This window comes from Ranitomeya variabilis, chromosome 2, assembly GCF_051348905.1.
Source record: "Ranitomeya variabilis isolate aRanVar5 chromosome 2, aRanVar5.hap1, whole genome shotgun sequence".
NCBI lineage: Eukaryota > Metazoa > Chordata > Amphibia > Anura > Dendrobatidae > Ranitomeya > Ranitomeya variabilis.
Window position 1 is genome coordinate 788,987,098 of NC_135233.1, and position 20,308 is coordinate 789,007,405.

The 20,308-nt window shown below is 48.4% G+C and overlaps 1 protein-coding gene across 5 annotated transcripts in view; it reads right to left on the bottom strand.

Annotated features, from left to right (window-relative positions):
* TTK (TTK protein kinase) overlaps window positions 1–20,308 on the bottom strand; it is an 89,639-nt gene that overhangs the window by 2,058 nt on the left and 67,273 nt on the right. For all 5 annotated transcript variants that reach the window (XM_077289830.1, XM_077289827.1, XM_077289828.1 and 2 more), the window contains 3 exons: window positions 12,174–12,264; window positions 9,530–9,627; window positions 6,932–7,061 (listed from right to left, as the gene is read on the bottom strand). In XM_077289830.1, coding sequence (XP_077145945.1) covers window positions 6,972–7,061; window positions 9,530–9,627; window positions 12,174–12,264 — 279 coding nt within the window. In that variant the 3' untranslated portion in view covers window positions 6,932–6,971. The remainder of the gene's footprint in view (window positions 1–6,931; window positions 7,062–9,529; window positions 9,628–12,173; window positions 12,265–20,308) is intronic.

Genomic DNA, 20,308 nt, shown 5'->3' on the forward strand with positions numbered 1-20,308 from the left:
GTCGGCCGGTGGGAAACCACCGCCTGCAGTATCTTCCTACTCAGGCCTGCATCCGCAGAAGCCTGAGTATGCACTTTGTAGAACCTTACGAAGATGTGAAGGGACGACCAGGTTGCAGCTTTGCAAACCTGCAAAGCCGAAGCCAGGTGACGAATGGCCCAAGAAGCTCCCACAGCCCGGGTAGAGTGAGCCCTCACCCCAGGAGGAGGCCGTTTATCCTGAACGCGGTATGCCTCCAGAACCGTCGAACGAATCCAACGAGCAATAGTGGATTTAAAAGCAGGGAGCCCTTTCCGACGACCTCCAGAGATGACAAACAGAGGATCGGACTGGCAAAAAGAAGCAGTTCTGGTAAGATAGACTCTGATAGCCCTGACCAAATCCAGCTTGTGGAGAGATTTCTCCAAGGGATGGACCGTGGAAGGGCACAAGGAAGGAAGGACGATGTCCTCTATGTGAAAAGCCGAAACTACTTTTGGTAGAAAGGAAGGAACAGGCCGCAGGACTACTTTGTCCTGGTGCAGAATTAGGAAAGGAGAACGCAGGATAATGCCGCTAACTCGGATACCCTCTTAATAGAGGGGATGGCGATCAGGAAGACCACCTTACAAGATAGGAGAGAAAAGGAAATGTCCTGGATTGGTTCAAAAGGCGCGCGTTGGAGGACACAGAGAACGAGGTTGAGATCCCATGGCACAACCGGGAATGATAAGGAGGTGCTATGTGGGCAACACCTTGGAGGAAGGTCCTGACTTGGGGAAGGGAAGCTAGGTCCCTTTGGAAAAGGATGGACAGGGCGGAGACCTGGCCCTTTAAAGTACTCAAAGAAAGGCCCGAATCGAGACCTGCTTGAAGGAAGCCAAGGACTGCAGGAAGGGAAAAACCATAGGGAACAAGCTGTTGTCGTCGCACCATTGGAAAAAGGCCTTCCAACATCTATGATAGATGCGAGAAGCAGCCGGTTTCCTAGCTTTTATCATGGTCTGTATGACGCTGTGAGAAAAACTTGCGTCCCTTAGGACCGCGGCCTCAATGGCCATACCATTAAATTCAGAGACCGAGAATTTGGGTGGAAGAGGGGCCCCTGTGATAAAAGATCCGGACGGTCTGGGAGTCTCCAGGGGACGTCCGACAGCACGTTTACTAGCTAGGCATACCAGGCCCTGCGAGGCCAATCTGGAGCTATTAAGAGAACGGGGACCCTCTCTGCCTTTATCTTTTTTACGACCCTTGGGATCAAGGGAAGAGGGGGGAAAAGATAGGGCATGTGGAACTGGGCCACGGGATCACCAGGGCGTCGAAACCGACGGCTATCGGGTCACGAGACCTGGCTACATACTGGGGAACCTTGCGGTTCGTTCGGGAGGCCATTAGGTCGACGTCCGGAACTCCCCATCTCTGACATATCTGGTTGAAGACGGGATAGAGAGACCACTCGCCTGACGCGAGGCCCTGACGGCTGAGGAAGTCGGCTTCCCAATTGTCCACTCCTGGAATGTGGACAGCTGAGATGGCGGGAACGTGGTTCTCTGCCCAGCGCAGAATGTTTGACACCTCCCTCATGATCTGCTTGCTGCGAGTCCCTCCCTGATGGTTTATGTAAGCCACGGCCGTGGCGTTGTCCGACTGAACGCGGACTGGATTTCCTGAGAGGAGGGGCTGCCAGCGGAGGGCGAGGAAGATCGCCCTGATCTCCAAGAGATTGATGGGGAGAAGGGTCTCCTGAACCTTCCAGCGACCGTGCGCTGTGTGATGGAGAAAGACCGCACCCCACCCCTGAAGACTGGCGTCGATGGTGATGATCTGCCAGCGGAGGGGGAGAAATGACCTCCCGCACAGGATGGAGGCGGAAAGCGTCCACCAAGTGTGAGACTGTCTTACATTGAGAGGAAGGCGAATTGGGCGATCTAGGGAAAGTGGGTTCTTGTCCCAGGCCGCCAGCTGGAGAGGGCGAGAGTGATATTGAGCACATCCATGGAAGCAACCATCTTCCCTAGAACTTTCAAACAGAGCCGTAGAGGCAGAGGAACCGGGCGCTTTAAGGCTTTGATGCCCTGGCGGTGAGAGAAGAACTTCTTTTGGGAGGAAGACCCGAGCTTGAATGGTGTTGAATTCCATGCCCAGGAACTCGAGGTGTTGAGTTGGAATCAAGGTCGACTTGTCCCTGTTTATTATCCAGCAGAGGCGGATCAGCGTGTCCAGAGTGATCTGGAGACTCTGGTCGCAGTCCCGGTGACATGGACCCTTGACCAGAAGGTCGTTGAGAAAGGGGATTATGAGGATCCCCTTTGAACGAAGGATGGCCATGACCGCTGCCATTACTTTCGTAAAGGTGGTTTTCTCCATTCCCCCTGAGCGGAAGGACGCTCCTGCTGGGAGGAACAGCCAGAGAAGGAGAAGGGCCGGAAGGGATGAAAGGACTGGGGTCCCCTATGAATAAAGGGGCGATTAGGCCTGGATTGAGGGAGTGAGGTGCTCTTTCCACCTGTAGCGTCGGAGATTATCTGGTCTAGCTTAGTGCTGAAGAGCCTGGAGCCCTGGAGTGGAAGGCCAGTGAGACTTTTTAGAAGAGGGGTCAGCGTTCCACGTCTTCAGCCAAAGGACACAGCGAATGGCAATGATGTTACTCTTGCGGAACAAGCAGCCGCATCCAAGGAGGCATTTAACAGATATTTCCCCGCGTGTGCAATCTGGTCCGCTAAATCAGCTAGTTCCTCCGAAGAAGCCAAAGCAACGATGCCCCTGCGAAGTATCTTGGCCCAGGCAGACATGGCTTTTGCCACCCAAGAGGAGGCGAAATTCGGGCAGAGAGGCGCCGGACGCCTCAAAGGCTGATTTGGTTAAAGCCTCAATTTGCCTGTCCGTAGCGTCCTTAAGAGACGCTGCATCAGGGATAGACAGAACTGTCTGCGAGGATAGAAGAGAGACAGGCGGGTCTACCTTAGGGGAATCAGATCATTTGCTGACTAGGTCTGGATTAAAGGGGTAAAAGATATCCAGACGCTTTCTTCCTGGAAAACATTTTCCGGGTTGTGCCCAGTGTCTAGAGGTAGTATTCTCAAACTCTTTCTGATTGGGAAAAACTCTAGAGGGCCGTTTCACCCGTCTGAATGCAACGGAGTCCTCCTGGGAGGTGGAATCCTCCTCCTTAAAGTTCAAGGGTTTGAATAATAGCCGAAACAAGGCTATCTACCATGTCCTGCATGCCAGAGGTCTGATCTGTATCTGAATCAGACTGAGAGTGCGAAAATACATCCGACCTGAAGTCCGCCTCAGAGGAGGGGGAACGGGTGGAGAGGGGTATTCTAGATGGTGTCGCGGGTTCCGGAGAGCTGGATGAAGAGCTAGACAGAGTCCTCTTTCTGGATCCTTTCTCCAATCTGACCCTGTGCGGGTTATGGTAAGGTGCAAGCGAATCGCCCTGGGAGGCGTTCGTGGCACTGGTGGCAGAAGATAGAAGCGGCAAGCATTCCAGGACCTGTACCAGGGACTGGGAAACTTGTCAGGTCTGAGACTGACAGAGACATAGCAACAGCCCACTCCGGGGGAGTGCAATCATCCCGAGCAATAGGAGCTTCCTCAGGGACGGACATGGTGGAAGGACTGCAGGACAGACAGAAAGGCGATGGCTGGCCTGAAGCCCACTTTCTCTTACAGCGGGCACAAGCGTAATGGGTCACCGTGGGTTAGTAGCCGGAGGCATGTGTGGGGTTGGGCATAGGTAGAGCCTGAATGAAAACTGCAGCAGGACGCTATAAAGGCGATACTGCTGAAGAGGGCTCTAGCAGAACACTATGCCGGCGATACTGTTTAAGTAAGGACTGCAGCAGAACGCCAAGAAGGCGATGCTGCTGAAGGGAGTTAAGCCGAGGAAGGAGGCAGGGTATGCAGAGCCTACCAGACACCCAGCGATTGAAGAGGCAGAGCAGGTACTGTGTCCCCCTCCGAATCCTGAAGACGCTGCAGGAGCCCGCCAAGATGGACGCAGTTCTCTCTGGCCATGCGACACTGGAGCGATTGGTGAACGGGCAAAACTGTGTTCGGGCGCGCAGAAGTGTGGGCGTACACAAGAAAAAGAAACCGGCGTCCTGATAGGCTGACGCGCCTGAGGAGGCGTGTCAGAATGGAGAGCCGAGGCAGTGCAGAGCAGAGGGGTGTGCCCGGCGCTGGAGAAAATGAAAGTGCGGTGCTGATAGCCCTAGACCGGCAAGGAGGTGTGGCCTAACGAGGGAAGGAGAAAGGCTGCAAGATGCCGGGAATCGCGCTAAATCTGAAATTCTAGAGGCCGGTGAGTGCTGCCATTTGGTGGGGTGGGGGGGGGGGGAAGTGGGCTCCTGTCCTACTTGCTATCTTGCTTGAATCCGCCTCCTTGGTGTCTGAGGTTCGCGTTGTCCCTCGGAGAAGAAGAGGGTCCTGGGAGTAGGATCCTCCTTCCCGTACCATCTCCGGACGGTGCAAAAGACGGCATCAACACCTTACGAGAAGGGGGAGGTCACCATAGTTGGCCACCGTCTTCCTCTCAGCCCTCTCCGAGGAGAGGGGTGAGGAGGGGAAATGGCGAGGACTGGCCACCAAGAAGTCACCCTGAAACACCCATAAGGGTGACAGGGGACAAAGTCCTGCCAGCGGGTCCGAGAGTGGGCAATGCGGGGAGTACAACACTGCTCTCTCGGTCGCTTAAATGTGGGAAAAACGGGGTGAGAAGCTGCACCCTGTTACCCAAAGAAGTGAATCTGAAAGAGAAAGGGAAATGATTAATAAAACACAAAAACCCCTGTAAAAGGAAAGAATGCAGATCTGCTGGTTAGATCCAGGTCTGCCTCCTACAGACACTAAGCAAAAACTGAGTTGCATTGTGCCTGTCGGAGGGTGTATACTGCCGAGGAGTTAACGTTTCCTTATTTGCATAGTGTCAGCCTCCTAGCGACAGCAGTATACATCCATGGTTACCTGTGTCTCCCAATGAAGCGAGAAAGAAATAATCTTTTACAGCTTCGATCTTCAAGGCTTTGGGGCGCAGGCTACCCGGAAGATAAGACTGCCCCTGGTATTCATTATACAACATTTCTACTCCCCTTCGACATCATGTGCGAATCAGAAATCCTGCGCCTGAACTCTTCTGCACAGTGGGGGATTCACCTTCACTGTGTGCCAGAGATCACTGGGACCGGAAGTTACAGTGACTCAGGCGCCTGCGCACATCAAAATTGAAGACAGCGCAAACGGAAAGGGGCGAAACAGAGCACAGGAGAGACTGTAGACCGAACACGCAGGCGCAGGTTTTCCGGCTGCGCACAAGACTTCAAAAGAAAAGGGGAGGAGAGATCTTGTATAACGAAGACCGGAGGCTCTTATCTTCCGGGCAGCGTACAACCCAAAGCCTGGAAGATCAAAGCTATAGATGATTTTTTACTAAACAAATCATCATCAAGGAGGCAAACATGTACAGTATGCCCATATTATTAACTCAAATAGCTCAAAAGGGTGACAGATTATCTTTAAGTGTTCCATTTTCTTATGTTGCTGCTTTGTTCAAAATGTTTAGCACGGTGCATTTCCCCATAATTAGTTTCATGCTGTTAGTCATGCATTGTCCGCTCCTCTCCCCAAAACCAGTTCTCTATATAGGAGCCCTCCATGTACTGCACAACAGCCAAAGGAAAGCCCAAACTGGGAAGGAGTCTATTCCTATTGGCTGCTCTGCAGTGACACACTCTGCAGACATCTGCGACCAGTGGAACCGCACCATGCTATATACTTTGAATGGGTGGCACTATATTATATAAGTGTATGACTTAAAGGGGTTTTGCCCATGAACAAATGTTCATTTTATTCACTAGGTCTTGGAATGAAAATGAGGTCCACAATAGGAAGTGGTTAAAAATAATGTTCCTGTGCTGTGATATTCTTACAAGTGTGCCTGTACTGTGTAATGGCTATGTATGACTGTACAGGGACATGGTCTGATCATACCACAGCTCCTGGGCATGGGAAAAAGCAAAAATGTAAACAGACAGGACAGCACAGGATCTCAGATGATTAGTTTCGTGAGGTAAAACATTTCTCTGCCTGTTTTTAAAAAATGTTTTACCTCACAGAATCCGCTGTGATTGTCTGTATACGCTCTTTTGCTTCCTTTCCTGCCTATCAGACCATGTTCCTGTACAGTCAGACACGGCCATTACACAGTACACAGAAGGGCACATTTATAGGATTATCTCAGCGCAGGGACATTTTTTTTTAATCATATCCAAGTGAATAAAATAAACTTATGTTCATGGTAAAAATGTTTGAACTCCGTTATTTTTTTGTTTTGTTTTGTTTTTTTAACAGCATTTAATTTGCATACGTGAATTTGTGATGATCTCTCAGAGGACGTTTTACCAGCTTCCATTGTGAAAAATCTTAAATAAAAGATATTTACAAGTCGGTATTTAATGAACACATACGGTACATACATACATGATCCCATCCTGCCAATTACGCAATGGTGGTTAATGTATCCCAACTTTATACTTTTTGTAAATTCTTATTCCGTTCATACAAAATGAGAAACAGAATAAACTAAACCTTAGATTTCTAAGAGTTCTGGACAGAATATAAAATATATACACAATGCACATTTATTTTGAGTATTGCAATGCTAACAGCAGATGAGCTGACAGGAGTAGAGATGAGCAAATATGTTCGGAAAAAATCGCCAAACCCGAATTTGCCATATTCGTGACGATTTTATGTTTGATGATCGTTTCAGAACATATGCGCTCATCGGTACACACACTGACTCCAATGGCGTTCGTTGGATATTGCAAATACGGTGATCGTAATCCAAACCAATACTGAAATATTTGCTCATCTCTAGACAGGAGCATAAATCACCGAGTACTGTCATGAAATTATTACATTCTGGGACTGAAATGTCCAAAATTACCAATGCTTCGATCTTTAGTCTTGCTTTTTGAGGCTGGCTATCACTTCATTGTCTGGGAGTTTTGATTTGACGGTTTCTTAATTGTAGATAAATCTAGGCTTTGACCACTGCTGCACTGATCATATAAACTCTGAAAGAAAGGGACATAAATTATTGTTAATCACTTCCATCAAAGCAATGGAAAAACTTCAGTTGAGGAAGAAAAAAACAAACAACAAAAAAAAACACCACCACCAGCCTGAGTTTTGTAACCATACATTGTAAAATGTGGATGTAAGAAAGTGCAGTATGCCAACACCAGTCTAAGGCTATGCTCACACATTACACTTTTAAGGCTTTTTTTTCCCAGCAAAAACCTGATCTCTAACTAAAGATCTATGAGGGTGGGAGGCAGTTCACATCAAAACACAAGCTCTGGGACACTATTCTGACATCCTGCAAAATAAATGAAAGCAGAAACTCTCCAAAAACTCACAAGTTCAATGGATGCAAGAATTGTGAAGGCGATATCAAAGAAGGGTTCCTATGCTAACATGTAACTTGGCCTGTTAGGATGTATTTGATTGAAAAAGCTTTTCATTTCAGTAAATGTGAACTAATGCTCAAAATCCAACCAATGACCATTTTCAGTTCTTTACAAACTATAAAATGCTTGGAAACTCTGTTGTGCATAAGGATTTAGAACTGTGCATTTTGAGTTTTAATAGTATTGAAAAAAAATTCTGTTATCATTGGGAGGTTTATCCAATAAAATTTGATTTATACCCCAACGGCTGAAGAATTGAACATTATACTGAGTCATTTGCATCGACTATTTAGGGTACTGTCTCACAGTGCAATTTTGATCGCTACGACGGCACGATCCGTGACGTCGCAGCGTCGTATGATTATCGCTCCAGCGTCGTAGACTGCGGTCACACTGTGCAATCACGGCGCTGGAGCGATGCCGAAGTCCCCGGGTAACCAGGGTAAACATCGGGTTACTAAGCGCAGGGCCGCGCTTAGTAACCCGATGTTTACCCTGGTTACCAGCGTAAACGTAAAAAAAAACAAACAGTACATACTTACATTCCGGTGTCGGTCCCCCGGCGTTCTGCTTCTCTCCACTGTGTAAGCGCCATAGCCGGAAAGCACAGCGGTGACGTCACCGCTGTGCTCGCTTTACGGCTGGCAGGCGCTCACAGTGCAGAGAAGCTGAGACGCCGGAGGACAGACACCGGAATGTGAGTATGTACTGTTTGGTTTTTTTACGTTTACGCTGGTAACCAGGGTAAACATCGGGTTACTAAGCGCGGCTCTGCGCTTAGTTACCCGATGTTTACCCTGGTTACAAGCGAACACATCGCTGGATCGCTGTCACACACAACGATCCAGCGATGTCAGCGGGTGATCAAGCGACGAAAGAAAGTTCCATACGATCTGCTACGACGTACGATTCTCAGCAGGGTCCCTGATCGCTGCTGCGTGTCAGACACTGCGATATCATATGGATATCGCTAGAACGTCACGAATCGTACCGTCGTAGCGATCAAAATTGCACTGTGTGACAGTACCCTTAGGAAAATCTGAAAAAGATTGCGTAATAATTTAGAACACTGTGTAGAAAGAAGTGAACCGTGCACTGGGGTGAGGTAAAAGACTTGCTAGAAAGCTCAGCATGATCTATCTGATTCTCCATTAGCCTTTTTTCTTACTCATTCCTCCTCCCCTCTCCATAGAGCAGTGTTCCCCAACTCCGATCCTCAAGAGCCACCAACAGGCCATGTTTTCAAGATTTCCTTAGTATTGCCCTGGTGATAATTGCATCACCTTCACAGACAATAATTCCATCACCTGTGAAATACTAAGGAAACCCTGAAAACATGACCTGTTGGTAGCTCTTGAGGACTGGAGTTGAGAAACACTGCCATAGAGTATAGTAGATATGTAACCTGACACCACAGTGATCTGGCAGAACACCGAACTAAGTTTAGCCATTTTCTCATCGTAGATGGAGAGTTCATGAGGCAGGGAGAAGGGGAAGAAGTGGCTCATAGGTGGACGAAAAAGCAAAATTCTCTTATTAGACATACTATAAAAGTCTATTGCATTCTCATGTACTATTGATTTAAGTAAACAATACAGTTCCCTGTTAAAGAAAATATATCTTTTGATTTAGCAATTATGCGCAAATTTATTTTACAACTTTAATTTTTTAATGGATTCAAAAGGACAAGCATTACTGAATTAAATTTATGAGAAATGCTGACAGGTCCCCCGCAATTAACATACGTTCTCGTGGACATGACCTCAACTGAAATGAGAAAATAGGCAGGCTGATAATCACTAAATACATAGGTGCATACAGCAATGAAGGCACCAAGTCTGAAAGAAAGTGAACACAGAATGAATCGCCTGTCATAAAACTTTACAATACAGTGTTGACACCAGCTCTATGAATACCATGTACTAATAAGATAGTCAGGAATGCATGGGGAAATCCTGTGTGACTGATAGTAGGAGACCTTGGGATCTTACAGAGGGTAAAAAAAAAAAAAAAAAACTTCATTACAAAGATAAAGTATAACTAGCTTACACTGTTGAACTGGGTGTACTCACCTTGGCAGCTCTACAAATCGAATTTGGTGAATTCAGTCCAATGAGTTGGCCAAGAATACGCTTCATTTCCTCTGTGGTACCCTTCTGCACTTGGTCTTCTGTAATTAATATGCTATTATTTACACTGCCATTAACTTCAAGGGATCTGTATAGATTTAAAGTGGTTATCCAGGACACTTTTTTCCTCATAGAGACAAGAACTTAACAGGCAGGTAATTGCCAACTGCTTGCGTTTTGCAGACTTTGAGGAATCACAGACTACTACTGCCGCCGAGTCTGTTACTTCATTTCACCTTACGGCAATGGAGCAGTTCTTCCTCTTCTAGGACGCCTGGCCCACGTGCCATGACTGCGGAGGTCATGCTGATTGACAGCGGTTAGGCAGTACAGAGCAGGCTGACGATCAGCAGAACAGGAAGGAAGTTAGCGACTGCCGGCCTGTACATTTTTAGGCCAATAAGGAAACAAAATAGTCCTGACTAACTCCTATTAATAAACAGCACACATATCATGGACTATAAGAGCCCAGGCACAGTCTTAAAAGGAAAAGGAAAAAGACAGGATGTGAGAAAAGAAACAGCTGATGACTTTTTGTAGTGAAGATAGCATTATCGCAGCTTGTAGGTAGTAGGTAGGGTTCCTGGTTGGCTTTGAACCTCTGAAGAGTGGGAGATACTCCGATGTGCTGGGATGGCAGAATCACAACACAAAGTGACAATGGAGATGTAACGGTGGACAAGAGAGGAGCAGAGCAATAGTTCCTAGAAAGACGAGATTACATATGTGAAGATAGCGGGAGATTAGGACACAGACGTATGAAGGACACAAGTGGTTGAATGACCCGTGTGTTGTTAGCATTCTGACATGTATACACTGGGTGAAGGGCAGTGAAATCACCGGTGTTGTGATGGCAGACCAATGAAGGAAGACCAGGATTAATCAAGCAGTAGAGTTCAGGATGCACTGCAATCATTGGAGCACATTTATATAAATGTGAAAGTTGAGTAAAAAGCAGATTTGAGCAATGTTTGGTGCTGGAGACAGGACAAAGTAAGAAGGGATTAGACGGATGATCTGAAAGATAGGTGGGGCGAATGCCGAGGTTTACAACTAGGGATGAGGGAATAGCTTTGGAGAACGCCTTATCAAATAGCTGCATTGGGAACCCGGATACCTGGAGCGCTCCCGATAGTCAGCTGTTCGGCTCCGCAGCTGCATGTGACAGTCACAACATATGCATGGAGAGCCTGTTTGTTGGGATCTCCATGCAGGTGCTTTGACTGTTATACACATGCAGCTGCGGAGCCAAACAGCTGATTATCAGGAGCGCTCCAGGTAACCGATGCAGCTATTCGGTAAGGCGTTATCCAAAGTTATTCGCTCATCTCTATTTACAACCCCTCAGAGACTGGGAAAGCATGAAGTAGACATACAACATGTCCCCTACACGGACTTACCATTTCCTAGCACCCCTACTACTTCTAGAAATCAGAAAGAATCAGACCCTGTCAATCTTTTACAAGACAACCCATTTAATTCAGATGTGCACTTAACCACAATAGTTAAAATCTAAGGCTTATATTATATAACCTTATTAAAACAAGCTATCACTTATCCATGAGATAGGAAATATCTCGCTGATCGGTGGGTGTGTGACTGCAGGGACCCGCAGAAATTTACAGAGTGGGGAACTTTTATCACCATTACAACATGATGAGCCGGTCAGATGTCTGATATCCTCTACATTCATTCGCTTTGTGGCTGCTGAAAAAAGCAGAGCACAAGCTCAGTTTCCCCATAGGGAATGAATAGAGCAACATTTGAGAATTCGCACTTCCCTGAATTTCCTTAGGACTGCTGGAATTAGAATCACTGGTGGAAAGCCATAGTGTGCTATTCCCAGATTGCTGCTGCATTCTGGAAAACAATGCATTATGGGTGCTCAGAAGTGATGAGCGAACGTGCTCGGGTAAGGAGTTATCAGACCATGCTCGTGTGCTAAAAGATGGTCTTCGACATGCTCGAAAAATATGTTCGAGTCCCCGCGGCTGCATGTCTTGTGGCTGTTCAACAGCTGTAACACATGCGGGGACTGCCTGGTTGTTGGAAATCCCTGCATTTGTGACTGTCGAACAACCGTGAGACATGCAGCTGCAGGGACTCGAGTGTATTTTTCAAGTACGCCAAAAACACTCGGTTAGCACACGAGCATGGTCAGATAACGCCTTCCCCTCGCTTATCACTAGTGCGCAGGTGACGGTTACACAACTAAAGCTGAGCTGCTCAGTAACACGTCTGGCTGGGCGCAGATAAAGCACTGTCTGTTATAACAGCCATCACCTGACTCCTGAAGGTACTAATAGCTTATATGCAGATAACAGAAATGTCGTTTCAAAGCAGAATTGTGCTTTGCGTTTCACCAATAATGCGTAATTGATTATCTGCAAAGTGTTAACCATTAAATAGCACTGGTTACAGATTAGCCCACACCCTACCATTATGTATTCTCTACCCAGGGCACTTTCATTCCAGTGGCAAGAAAAAATGTGGTCAGATAACATGGCAGAGGGGTAGAGGAGAGAACCGGTGTGCGATCGTTTACTGCAGGTCAGCTAGTAACAGGCCTGACAAGTCTTACACATACCTGTCCGTGCGTGAGGCTGGATCTGAACGTACGGATGGCCTAGCAGCTCTGCAATGGATATTCGGGCCTTGGGATTTCTCACTAAACATTTCTTTAAATAAAAAAAAAAATTAATTTGGTCACAAGAATTTTATCAATATTGCAACATGATACTTAATTACACACACATATAAATAGATTACATTATATACACTGCTCAAAAAAAATTAAATGGAACACAGACAACAGAATATAACTCCAAGTCAATCAAACTTCTGAGAAATAAAACTGCCACTTAGGAAGCAACACTGTTTGACAATCAATTTCACATGCTGTTGTGCAAATGGAATAGACAACAGATGGAAATTATTGGCAATTATCAACACACTCAATAAAGGAGTGATTCTGAGTACCAATGCTTTCTGGCTGATGTTTTGGTCACTTTTGAATGTTGATTGTGCTTTCACACTCATGGTAGCACGAGATGGACTCTACAACCCACACAAGTGGCTCAGGTAGTGCAGCTCATCCAGGATGGCACATCAATGCGAGCTGTGGCAAGGTTTGCTGTGTCTGTCAGCGTAGTGTCCAGAGGCTGGAGGTGCTACCAGGAGACAGGCCAGTACACCAGGAGACGTGGAGGGGTCCATAGGAGGGCAACAACCCAGCAGCAGGATGGCTACCTCAGCCTTTGTGCAAGGTGAACAGGAAGAGCACTGCAAAAGGACCTCCAACAGGCCACAAATGTGCATGTGTCTGCACAAACGGTTAGAAACTGACTCCATGAGGATGGACTGAGTGCCCGACGTCCACAGATGGGAGTTGTGCTCACAGCCCAACACCATGCAGGACACTTGGCATTTGCAACAGAACACCAGGATTGGCAAATTCGCCGCTGGCGCCCTGTGCTCTTCACAGATGAAAGCAGTTTCACACTGAGCACATGTGACAGACATGACAGAGTCTGGAGACGCCGTGGAGTGTGATTTCCTCCCTGCAACAGCCTTCAGCATGACCGGTTTGGCAGTGGGTCAGTAATGGTGTGGGGTAGCATTTCTTTGGAGGTCCGCACAGCCCTCCATGTGGTCGCCAGAGGTAGCCTGACTACCATTAGGTACCAAGATGAGATCCTCAGACCCCTTGTGAGACCATATGCTGGTATTGTTGGTCCTGGGTTCCTCCTAATGCAGGACAATGTCAGACCTCATGTAGCTGGAGTGTGTCAGCAGTTCCTGCAAGATGAAGGCATTGAAGCTATGGACTGGCCAGCCTGTTCCCCAGACCTGAATCTGATTGAACACATCTGGGACATCATGTCTCACACCATCCACCAACGTCACGTTGCACCACGGACTGTCCAGGAGTTGGCAGATGCTTTAGTCCAGGTCTGGGAGGAGATACCTCAGGAGACCATCTGCCGCCTCATCAGGAGCATGCCCAGGCATTATAGGGAGGTCATACAGGCACATGGAGGCAACACACACACACACAAGTCAACATAATTTCCTTGTCTTGAGGCATTTCCACTGAAGTTGGATCAGCCTGTAATTTGATTTTCCACTGTGATTTTGAGTATCATTCCAAATCCAGACCTCCATGGGACATTCATTTTGATTTACATTGATCATTTTTATGTTTCATTGTTCTCAATACATTCCACTATGTAACGAATAAAGATTTGCAACTCAAATATTTCATTCAGTGATATCTAGGATGTGGTATTTTAGTGTTCCCTTTAATTTTTTTAGCAGTGTATATATAGAATTATTTGGTCCCGTGCTGATTTTGTAAGTTTGCTGTCTATAATGTTAAGGTTAGTTTAATCTTAACAATGGGAGATAGAATATCAAAAATAAAATCCAAAAAACCACATTGTATAAATTATATAAATTTATTTGCACTTTGCAGTAAGAAATAAGTATTTGATCACCTACCAACCATTAAGAGTTCTGGCTCCTTATATGCATTTATAGATGTGATACCTTACATACTGCTCAATATCTATAACCCCCCTCCGGCCAACATGGAAGTACTCCACCAGGCGATGATTTTTGTATCACAATATTCTGATGCTAAGATATTATGCTTGGGAGCTTTCAATATTATTCTTAATCTTTATTTGGATAGAATGAGTGCTGCAAATCCTGGGCCCGGAAGCCAAGACACTACTGTGTTGGGTGCTTTTATAGCGGAGATAGGCTGGATTGATTTATGGAGACAACAGCATCCTTTTAAAGAAAGAATTTTCCTGCTACACGTCGGCCGCTCGCTGTTTATCGGATCTACGTGAAATTGAGCCCTTCCTAGGGCAGTATCAGATCACTCTCCATTGATGTTGAGCCTTCATCTGGGAGGTCCTGGTAGACATAAGAGATTCCGTATACATCCATTCTGGCTATCCCTTATTGGGGAGCAAGATAGAATAATAGACCAGCTGGATGTCTTTATAACAGATCATGATGATTTCCCTTATGGGTTAGTGTTGTGGGATACGCTTAAGGCATATTTGAGGGGATGTGTTAAATCCACAATTTCGTATATTAAAATAGAGTATTGGGGAACAAAGGCTTGCTGAGCACTGTAAATCACTGGAAGCTGAATATATTAACAACCCCTCTGAAAATTCTTTGAATAAATGGCTTGGGAATGGGAGGGAATATCTGTTATGTTTACAGGAAAAAGCCCAGAGGAAATTCTTCTTTACCAAACAAACTTATTTTGAACTAGGGAACCAATCAAGTACATTTCTGGCATATATAGTCCAACAAAACCAGATGTCCCCATCCATTCTGTCCATTAGTACGAGGGAGGGAACCCCATTACTCAAGTCTAACCAAATTGCAAACAGATTTGAAGAGCACTATAGAGAGTTGTATAATTCTCAATTGAACCATACCGTAGAAGAAATTGATGAGTATTTAGACCAGATCGAATTTCCTAAACTTTCTTTTGAGGTCCAGATATTCTTGGATCGGGATATCACTTTGGTGGAAATCCGGGAAGCAACCATGTCCCTTTCTAATGGAAAAACTCCTGGACCTGACGGTATGCCCACGGAGATATATAAAAGATATTTAGACCAGTTAGGGCCAGTTCTGTTGCAAACCCTTTCTGAAGCACTTGCAGGACACTCGCTCCCCCAATCCTTTTATGATGCCACTATCGTGGTGATTCCAAAGCCTGACCAGCCTGCTGAGGAGTGTGGTTCTTATCGCCCCATATCCTTGCTCAATACGGATTATAAAATTCTTACGAAACTTATTGCTAATAGACTGAAGGCAGTAATACTGGGCATTATACATGAGGACCAAACTGGTTTTATACCAGGAAGATTTACCTCCTGTAATATAAAGAAGAGTGCAGGTTCCGACGCAGATAGGCCATAAATATAGCAGACCTTGGGCGATAGCCTCTTTAGATACTGCAAAGGCCTTTGATTCATTAGAGTGGACATTTTTGCAACGGGTCCTTCTGAAATTTGGTTTCTCTGTTAAATTTTGCAAATGGATTGAATTGCTTTATCGCATGCAGAGAGCTAATATACTGGTAAATGGCATGCTATCGGAATATTTCAATCTGAGCAGGGGGACTAGACAGGGCTGCCCACTATCCCCAATGCTCTTTGCACTGGCGATTGAACCAACTGCACTTAAAATTAGACAAGATCATTTGGTGGAGGGCATCAACAAACTCTAGGGTGGATAAGGTAGGATTATATGCTGATGACCTGGATAAGATTGGACAGTCCCTTCCTAGAGCGATTGGCCTTATTAATTGCTTTGGAGAATTGTCGGGCCTTAAAATTAATACCTTTTTGTTAAATTCCAAAATTGCTTCTACCCAACTGGCTGTGGAGGATAAACAGAGGCACCTAATCCCCTCTATCACTGATGACCAGTGGAATGAAGCACTGGAAGCGCATACGATGGTGTCTCCAGCGGCAAATCAATAATTCAATTATATATTTTCCTATCCTATTTAACCCCAAGTAGATTGCATAAACTTGGTAGAAGAGTAAATGATGAATGCCATTTGATGTGGGGAGGAGGGAGCAGATTTTTGGCATCTCATTTGGGATTGTAGAATTATAAGAAGATATTGGAAGAATGTCATTTTTACACTAGATAGGATAATTAGAATACCAACTGAATGTAGTCCAGAGCTGTGTGTGTTGGGTGTTGTGGACGAAGAAATGTGGACTCATTATCTAATATATAATTGCCTAGAATACTACTTCCTGCAATTTGTGCCAACTTCCGTGGCTTTGTCCGGAGCTAATGTCCGGAGCTAATGTCCGGAGCTAAGTGACGTCACCAGTGTCCTACACCCAGGCAGAGCACAGGGGCCCCAGGCAGCATATGGGGCCCCAGGCAGAGCACAGTGGCCCCAGGCAGAGCACAGGGGCCCCAGGCAGCATATGGGGCCCCAGGCAGCATATGGGGCCCCAGGCAGAGCACAGTGGCCCCAGGCAGAGCACAGGGGCCCCAGGCAGCATATGGGGCCCCAGGCAGAGCACAGTGGTCCCAGGCAGAGCACAGGGGCCCCAGGCAGCTTATGGGGCCCCAGGCAGAGCACAGTGGCCCCAGGCAGAACATGGGGCCCCAGGCAGAGCACAGGGGCCCCAGGCAGAACATGGGGCCCCTGGCAGAGCACAGGGGCCCCAGGCAGAGCACAGGGGCCCCAGGCAGCATATGGGGCCCCAGGCAGGGCACAGGGGCCCCAGGCAGCATATGGGGCCCCAGGCAGAGCACAGTGGCCCCAGGCAGAGCACACACCAAATCGGGGGCAGAGGGGCCCCGCCAACCAAATCGGAGGCCGAGGGTCCCCGCCCACCACATCGGAGGCCGAGGGTCCCCGCCCACCACATCGGAGGCCGAGGGTCCCCGCCCACCACATCGGAGGCCGAGGGTCCCCGCCCACCACATCGGAGGCCGAGGGTCCCCGCCCACCACATCGGAGGCCGAGGGTCCCCGCCCACCAAATCGGAGGCCGAGGGTCCCCGCCCACCAAATCGGAGGCCGAGGGTCCCCGCCCACCAAATCGGAGGCCGAGGGGCCCCGCCCACCAAATCAGAGGCCGAGGGGCCCCGCCCACCAAATCGGAGGCCGAGGGGCCCCGCCCACCAAATCGGAGGCCGAGGGGCCCCGCCCACCAAATCGGAGGCCGAGGGGCCCCGCCCACCAAATCGGAGGCCGGGGGTCCCCGCCCTCCAAATCGGAGGCCGAGGGGCCCCGCCCACCACATCGGAGGCCGAGGGGCCCCGCCAACCAAATCGGAGGCCGAGGGGCTTCGCCAACCAATTCGGAGGCCGAGGAGCCCCGCCCACCAAATCGAAGGCCGAGCGGCCCCGCCCACCAAAGCGGAGGCCGAGGGGCCCGGCCCCGCCCACCAAAGCGGAGGCCGAGGGGCCCGGCCCCGCCCACCAAAGCGGAGGCCGAGGGGCCCCGACCACCACATCGGAGGCCGAGGGTCCCCGCCCACCAAATCGGAGGCCGAGGGTCCCCACCCACCAAATCGGAGGCCGAGGGTCCCCGCCCACCAAATCGGAGGCCGAGGGGCCCCGCCCACCAAATCGGAGGCCGAGGGGCCCCGCCCACCAAATCGGAGGCCGAGGGGCCCCACCAACCAAATCGGAGGCCGAGTTGCCCCGCCCACCAAATCGAAGGCAGAGGGACCCCGCCCACCAAATCGGAGGCCGAGGGACCCCGCCCACCAAATCGGAGGCCGTGGGGCCCCGCCAACCAAATCGGAGGCCGAGGGGCCCCGCCCACCAAATTATTCTTACATTTGAATAAATAAAGTATATATGGATTCTAGACTCCCGATTCTTTAGAATCGGGCTGCCATCTAGTCTAATATATAATTGCCTAGAATACTACTTCCTGCAATTTGTGCCAACTTCCGTGGCTTTGTCCGGAGCTAATGTCCGGAGCTAATGTCCGGAGCTAATGTCCGGAGATAAGTGACGTCACCAGTGTCCTACACCCAGGCAGAGCACAGGGGCCCCAGGCAGCATATGGGGCCCCAGGCAGAGCACAGTGGCCCCAGGCGGAGCACAGGGGCCCCAGGCAGCATATGGGGCCCCAGGCAGAGCACAGTGGTCCCAGGCAGAGCACAGGGGCCCCAGGCAGAGCACAGGGGCCCCAGGCAGAGCACAGGGGCCCCAGGCAGAGCACAGGGGCCCCAGGCAGAGCACAGGGGCCCCAGGCAGCATATGGGGCCCCAGGCAGAGCACAGCGATATTTTGGACCACTGTGCGGTGTTTCAGACCCCCTGTGTGATGTCTGGGGCCCTGTTCTTAAGTATATTAAAGATTAAAGTAACGTATATTAAAGTATATTATAGATCAATTTTTTGTTCTTTCTTACTATTATTTATTAATTGTATTATTCTTACATTTGAATAAATAAAGTATATATGGATTCTTTAGAATCGGGCTGCCATCTAGTGATAGAATATTTCTCAGGGAGGTTCTGTTTATGGCTAGGAAAGCGATAGCGCTGAGGTGGAGGGGGGGGGGAGAATCTGTAGTCTCATTATAATTATTGCCCCGCTCACCGAATCGGACCCAGAGTGGCGCCGCCCGCCAAATCGGACCCAGAATGGCGCCGCCCCGCCAAATCGGACCCAGAGTGGCGCCGCCCGCCAAATCGGACCCAGAGTGGCGCCGCCCGCCAAATCGGACCCAGAGTGGCGCCGCCCTCCAAATCGGACCCAGAGTGGCGCCGCCCGCCAAATCGGACCCAGAGTGGCGCCGCCCGCCAAATCGGACCCAGAGTGGCGCCGCCCGCCAAATCGGACCCAGAGTGGCGCCGCCCGCCAAATCGGACCCAGAGTGGCGCCGCCCGCCAAATCGGACCCAGAGTGGCGCCGCCCGCCAAATCGGACCCAGAGTGGCGCCGCCCGCCAAATCGGACCCAGAGTGACCCCGCCCACCAAATCGGACCCAGAGTGACCCCGCCCACCAAATTGGACCCAGAGTGACCCGCCCACCAAATCAGACCCAGAGTGACCCGCCCACCAAATCGGACCCAGAGTGGCCTCAACCCTGAGGGGCTACAACTACCAAACCAGCGCCTTAGGGGCACCCAAGTGTGAAAGTCTTGCAGGGGCAGCCCGGGCACCATTCCAAAGCACTATCTGTAGTTCCTTCAGGAAATACCCATCTAGTTCCATATGAGAACATATTATACAGGAACAGAGGATGTCCCCAGAAATTTCATAGAATTTGGGGAAGGTGGCGCGATTCACCCCTGACACACCTAGTCCCTGGTGCTGTGATTTCCTCAACCACGAGATATAATCCCTGAGGTTTCTCTTTTTCAGTGCGTGAACGTGATGCTCTATGTGGACTCAGGAATATTTGATTATCATAAGCTGAACTGTTACATACTCAGAACCTTGATTAAGAACTTCTTGGTTGATGGTGTAATGCTGCTGAGAATACATTATGTTTAATGTTCTATTTTACTTATTTTGTTTGTTTGTTTTGTCATTGAAAGTATGATTTTATCATTGTTATTGTGGATGATGTTTAATGAATTATTCTGATTTTATGCTACAATGTCACATGCCTGTTATATCACTTTGTGAAATCTTTCAATAAAAAGTTTAAAAAAAAAAAAGGTTCTGGCTCCTACAGACCAGTTAGACGCTCCTAATCAACTCGTTACCTGTATTGGTAACACATTACGCCGTAAAGGTTTAAAATCAAGAAGGCACATGTGCAGGCCCATCTGAAGTTTTCCAATGAACACCTGGATGATTCTGTGAGAGATTGGGAGAAGGTGCTGTGGTCAGATGAGACAAAAATGGAGGTCTTTGGCAATACCTCTATTCACTGTGTTTGGAGCACAGGACTACTTCACCGCATCAGTGGCAGAATGGATGAAGCCATGTACCATAAAATCCTGAGCGACAACCTCCTTCCGAGGACATTAAAAATGGGTTGTGGCTGGGTCTTCCAGCAAGACAATGACCCAAAACATACAGCCAAGGCAACAAAGGAGTGGCTCAAAAAGAAGCACATTAAGGTCATGGAGTGGCGTAGCCAGTCTCCAGACCTTAATCCCATAGAAAACTTATGGATGGAGTTGAAGCTCCGAGTTGCCAAATGACAGCCTCAAAATCTTAATGATTTAGAGATGATCTGCAAA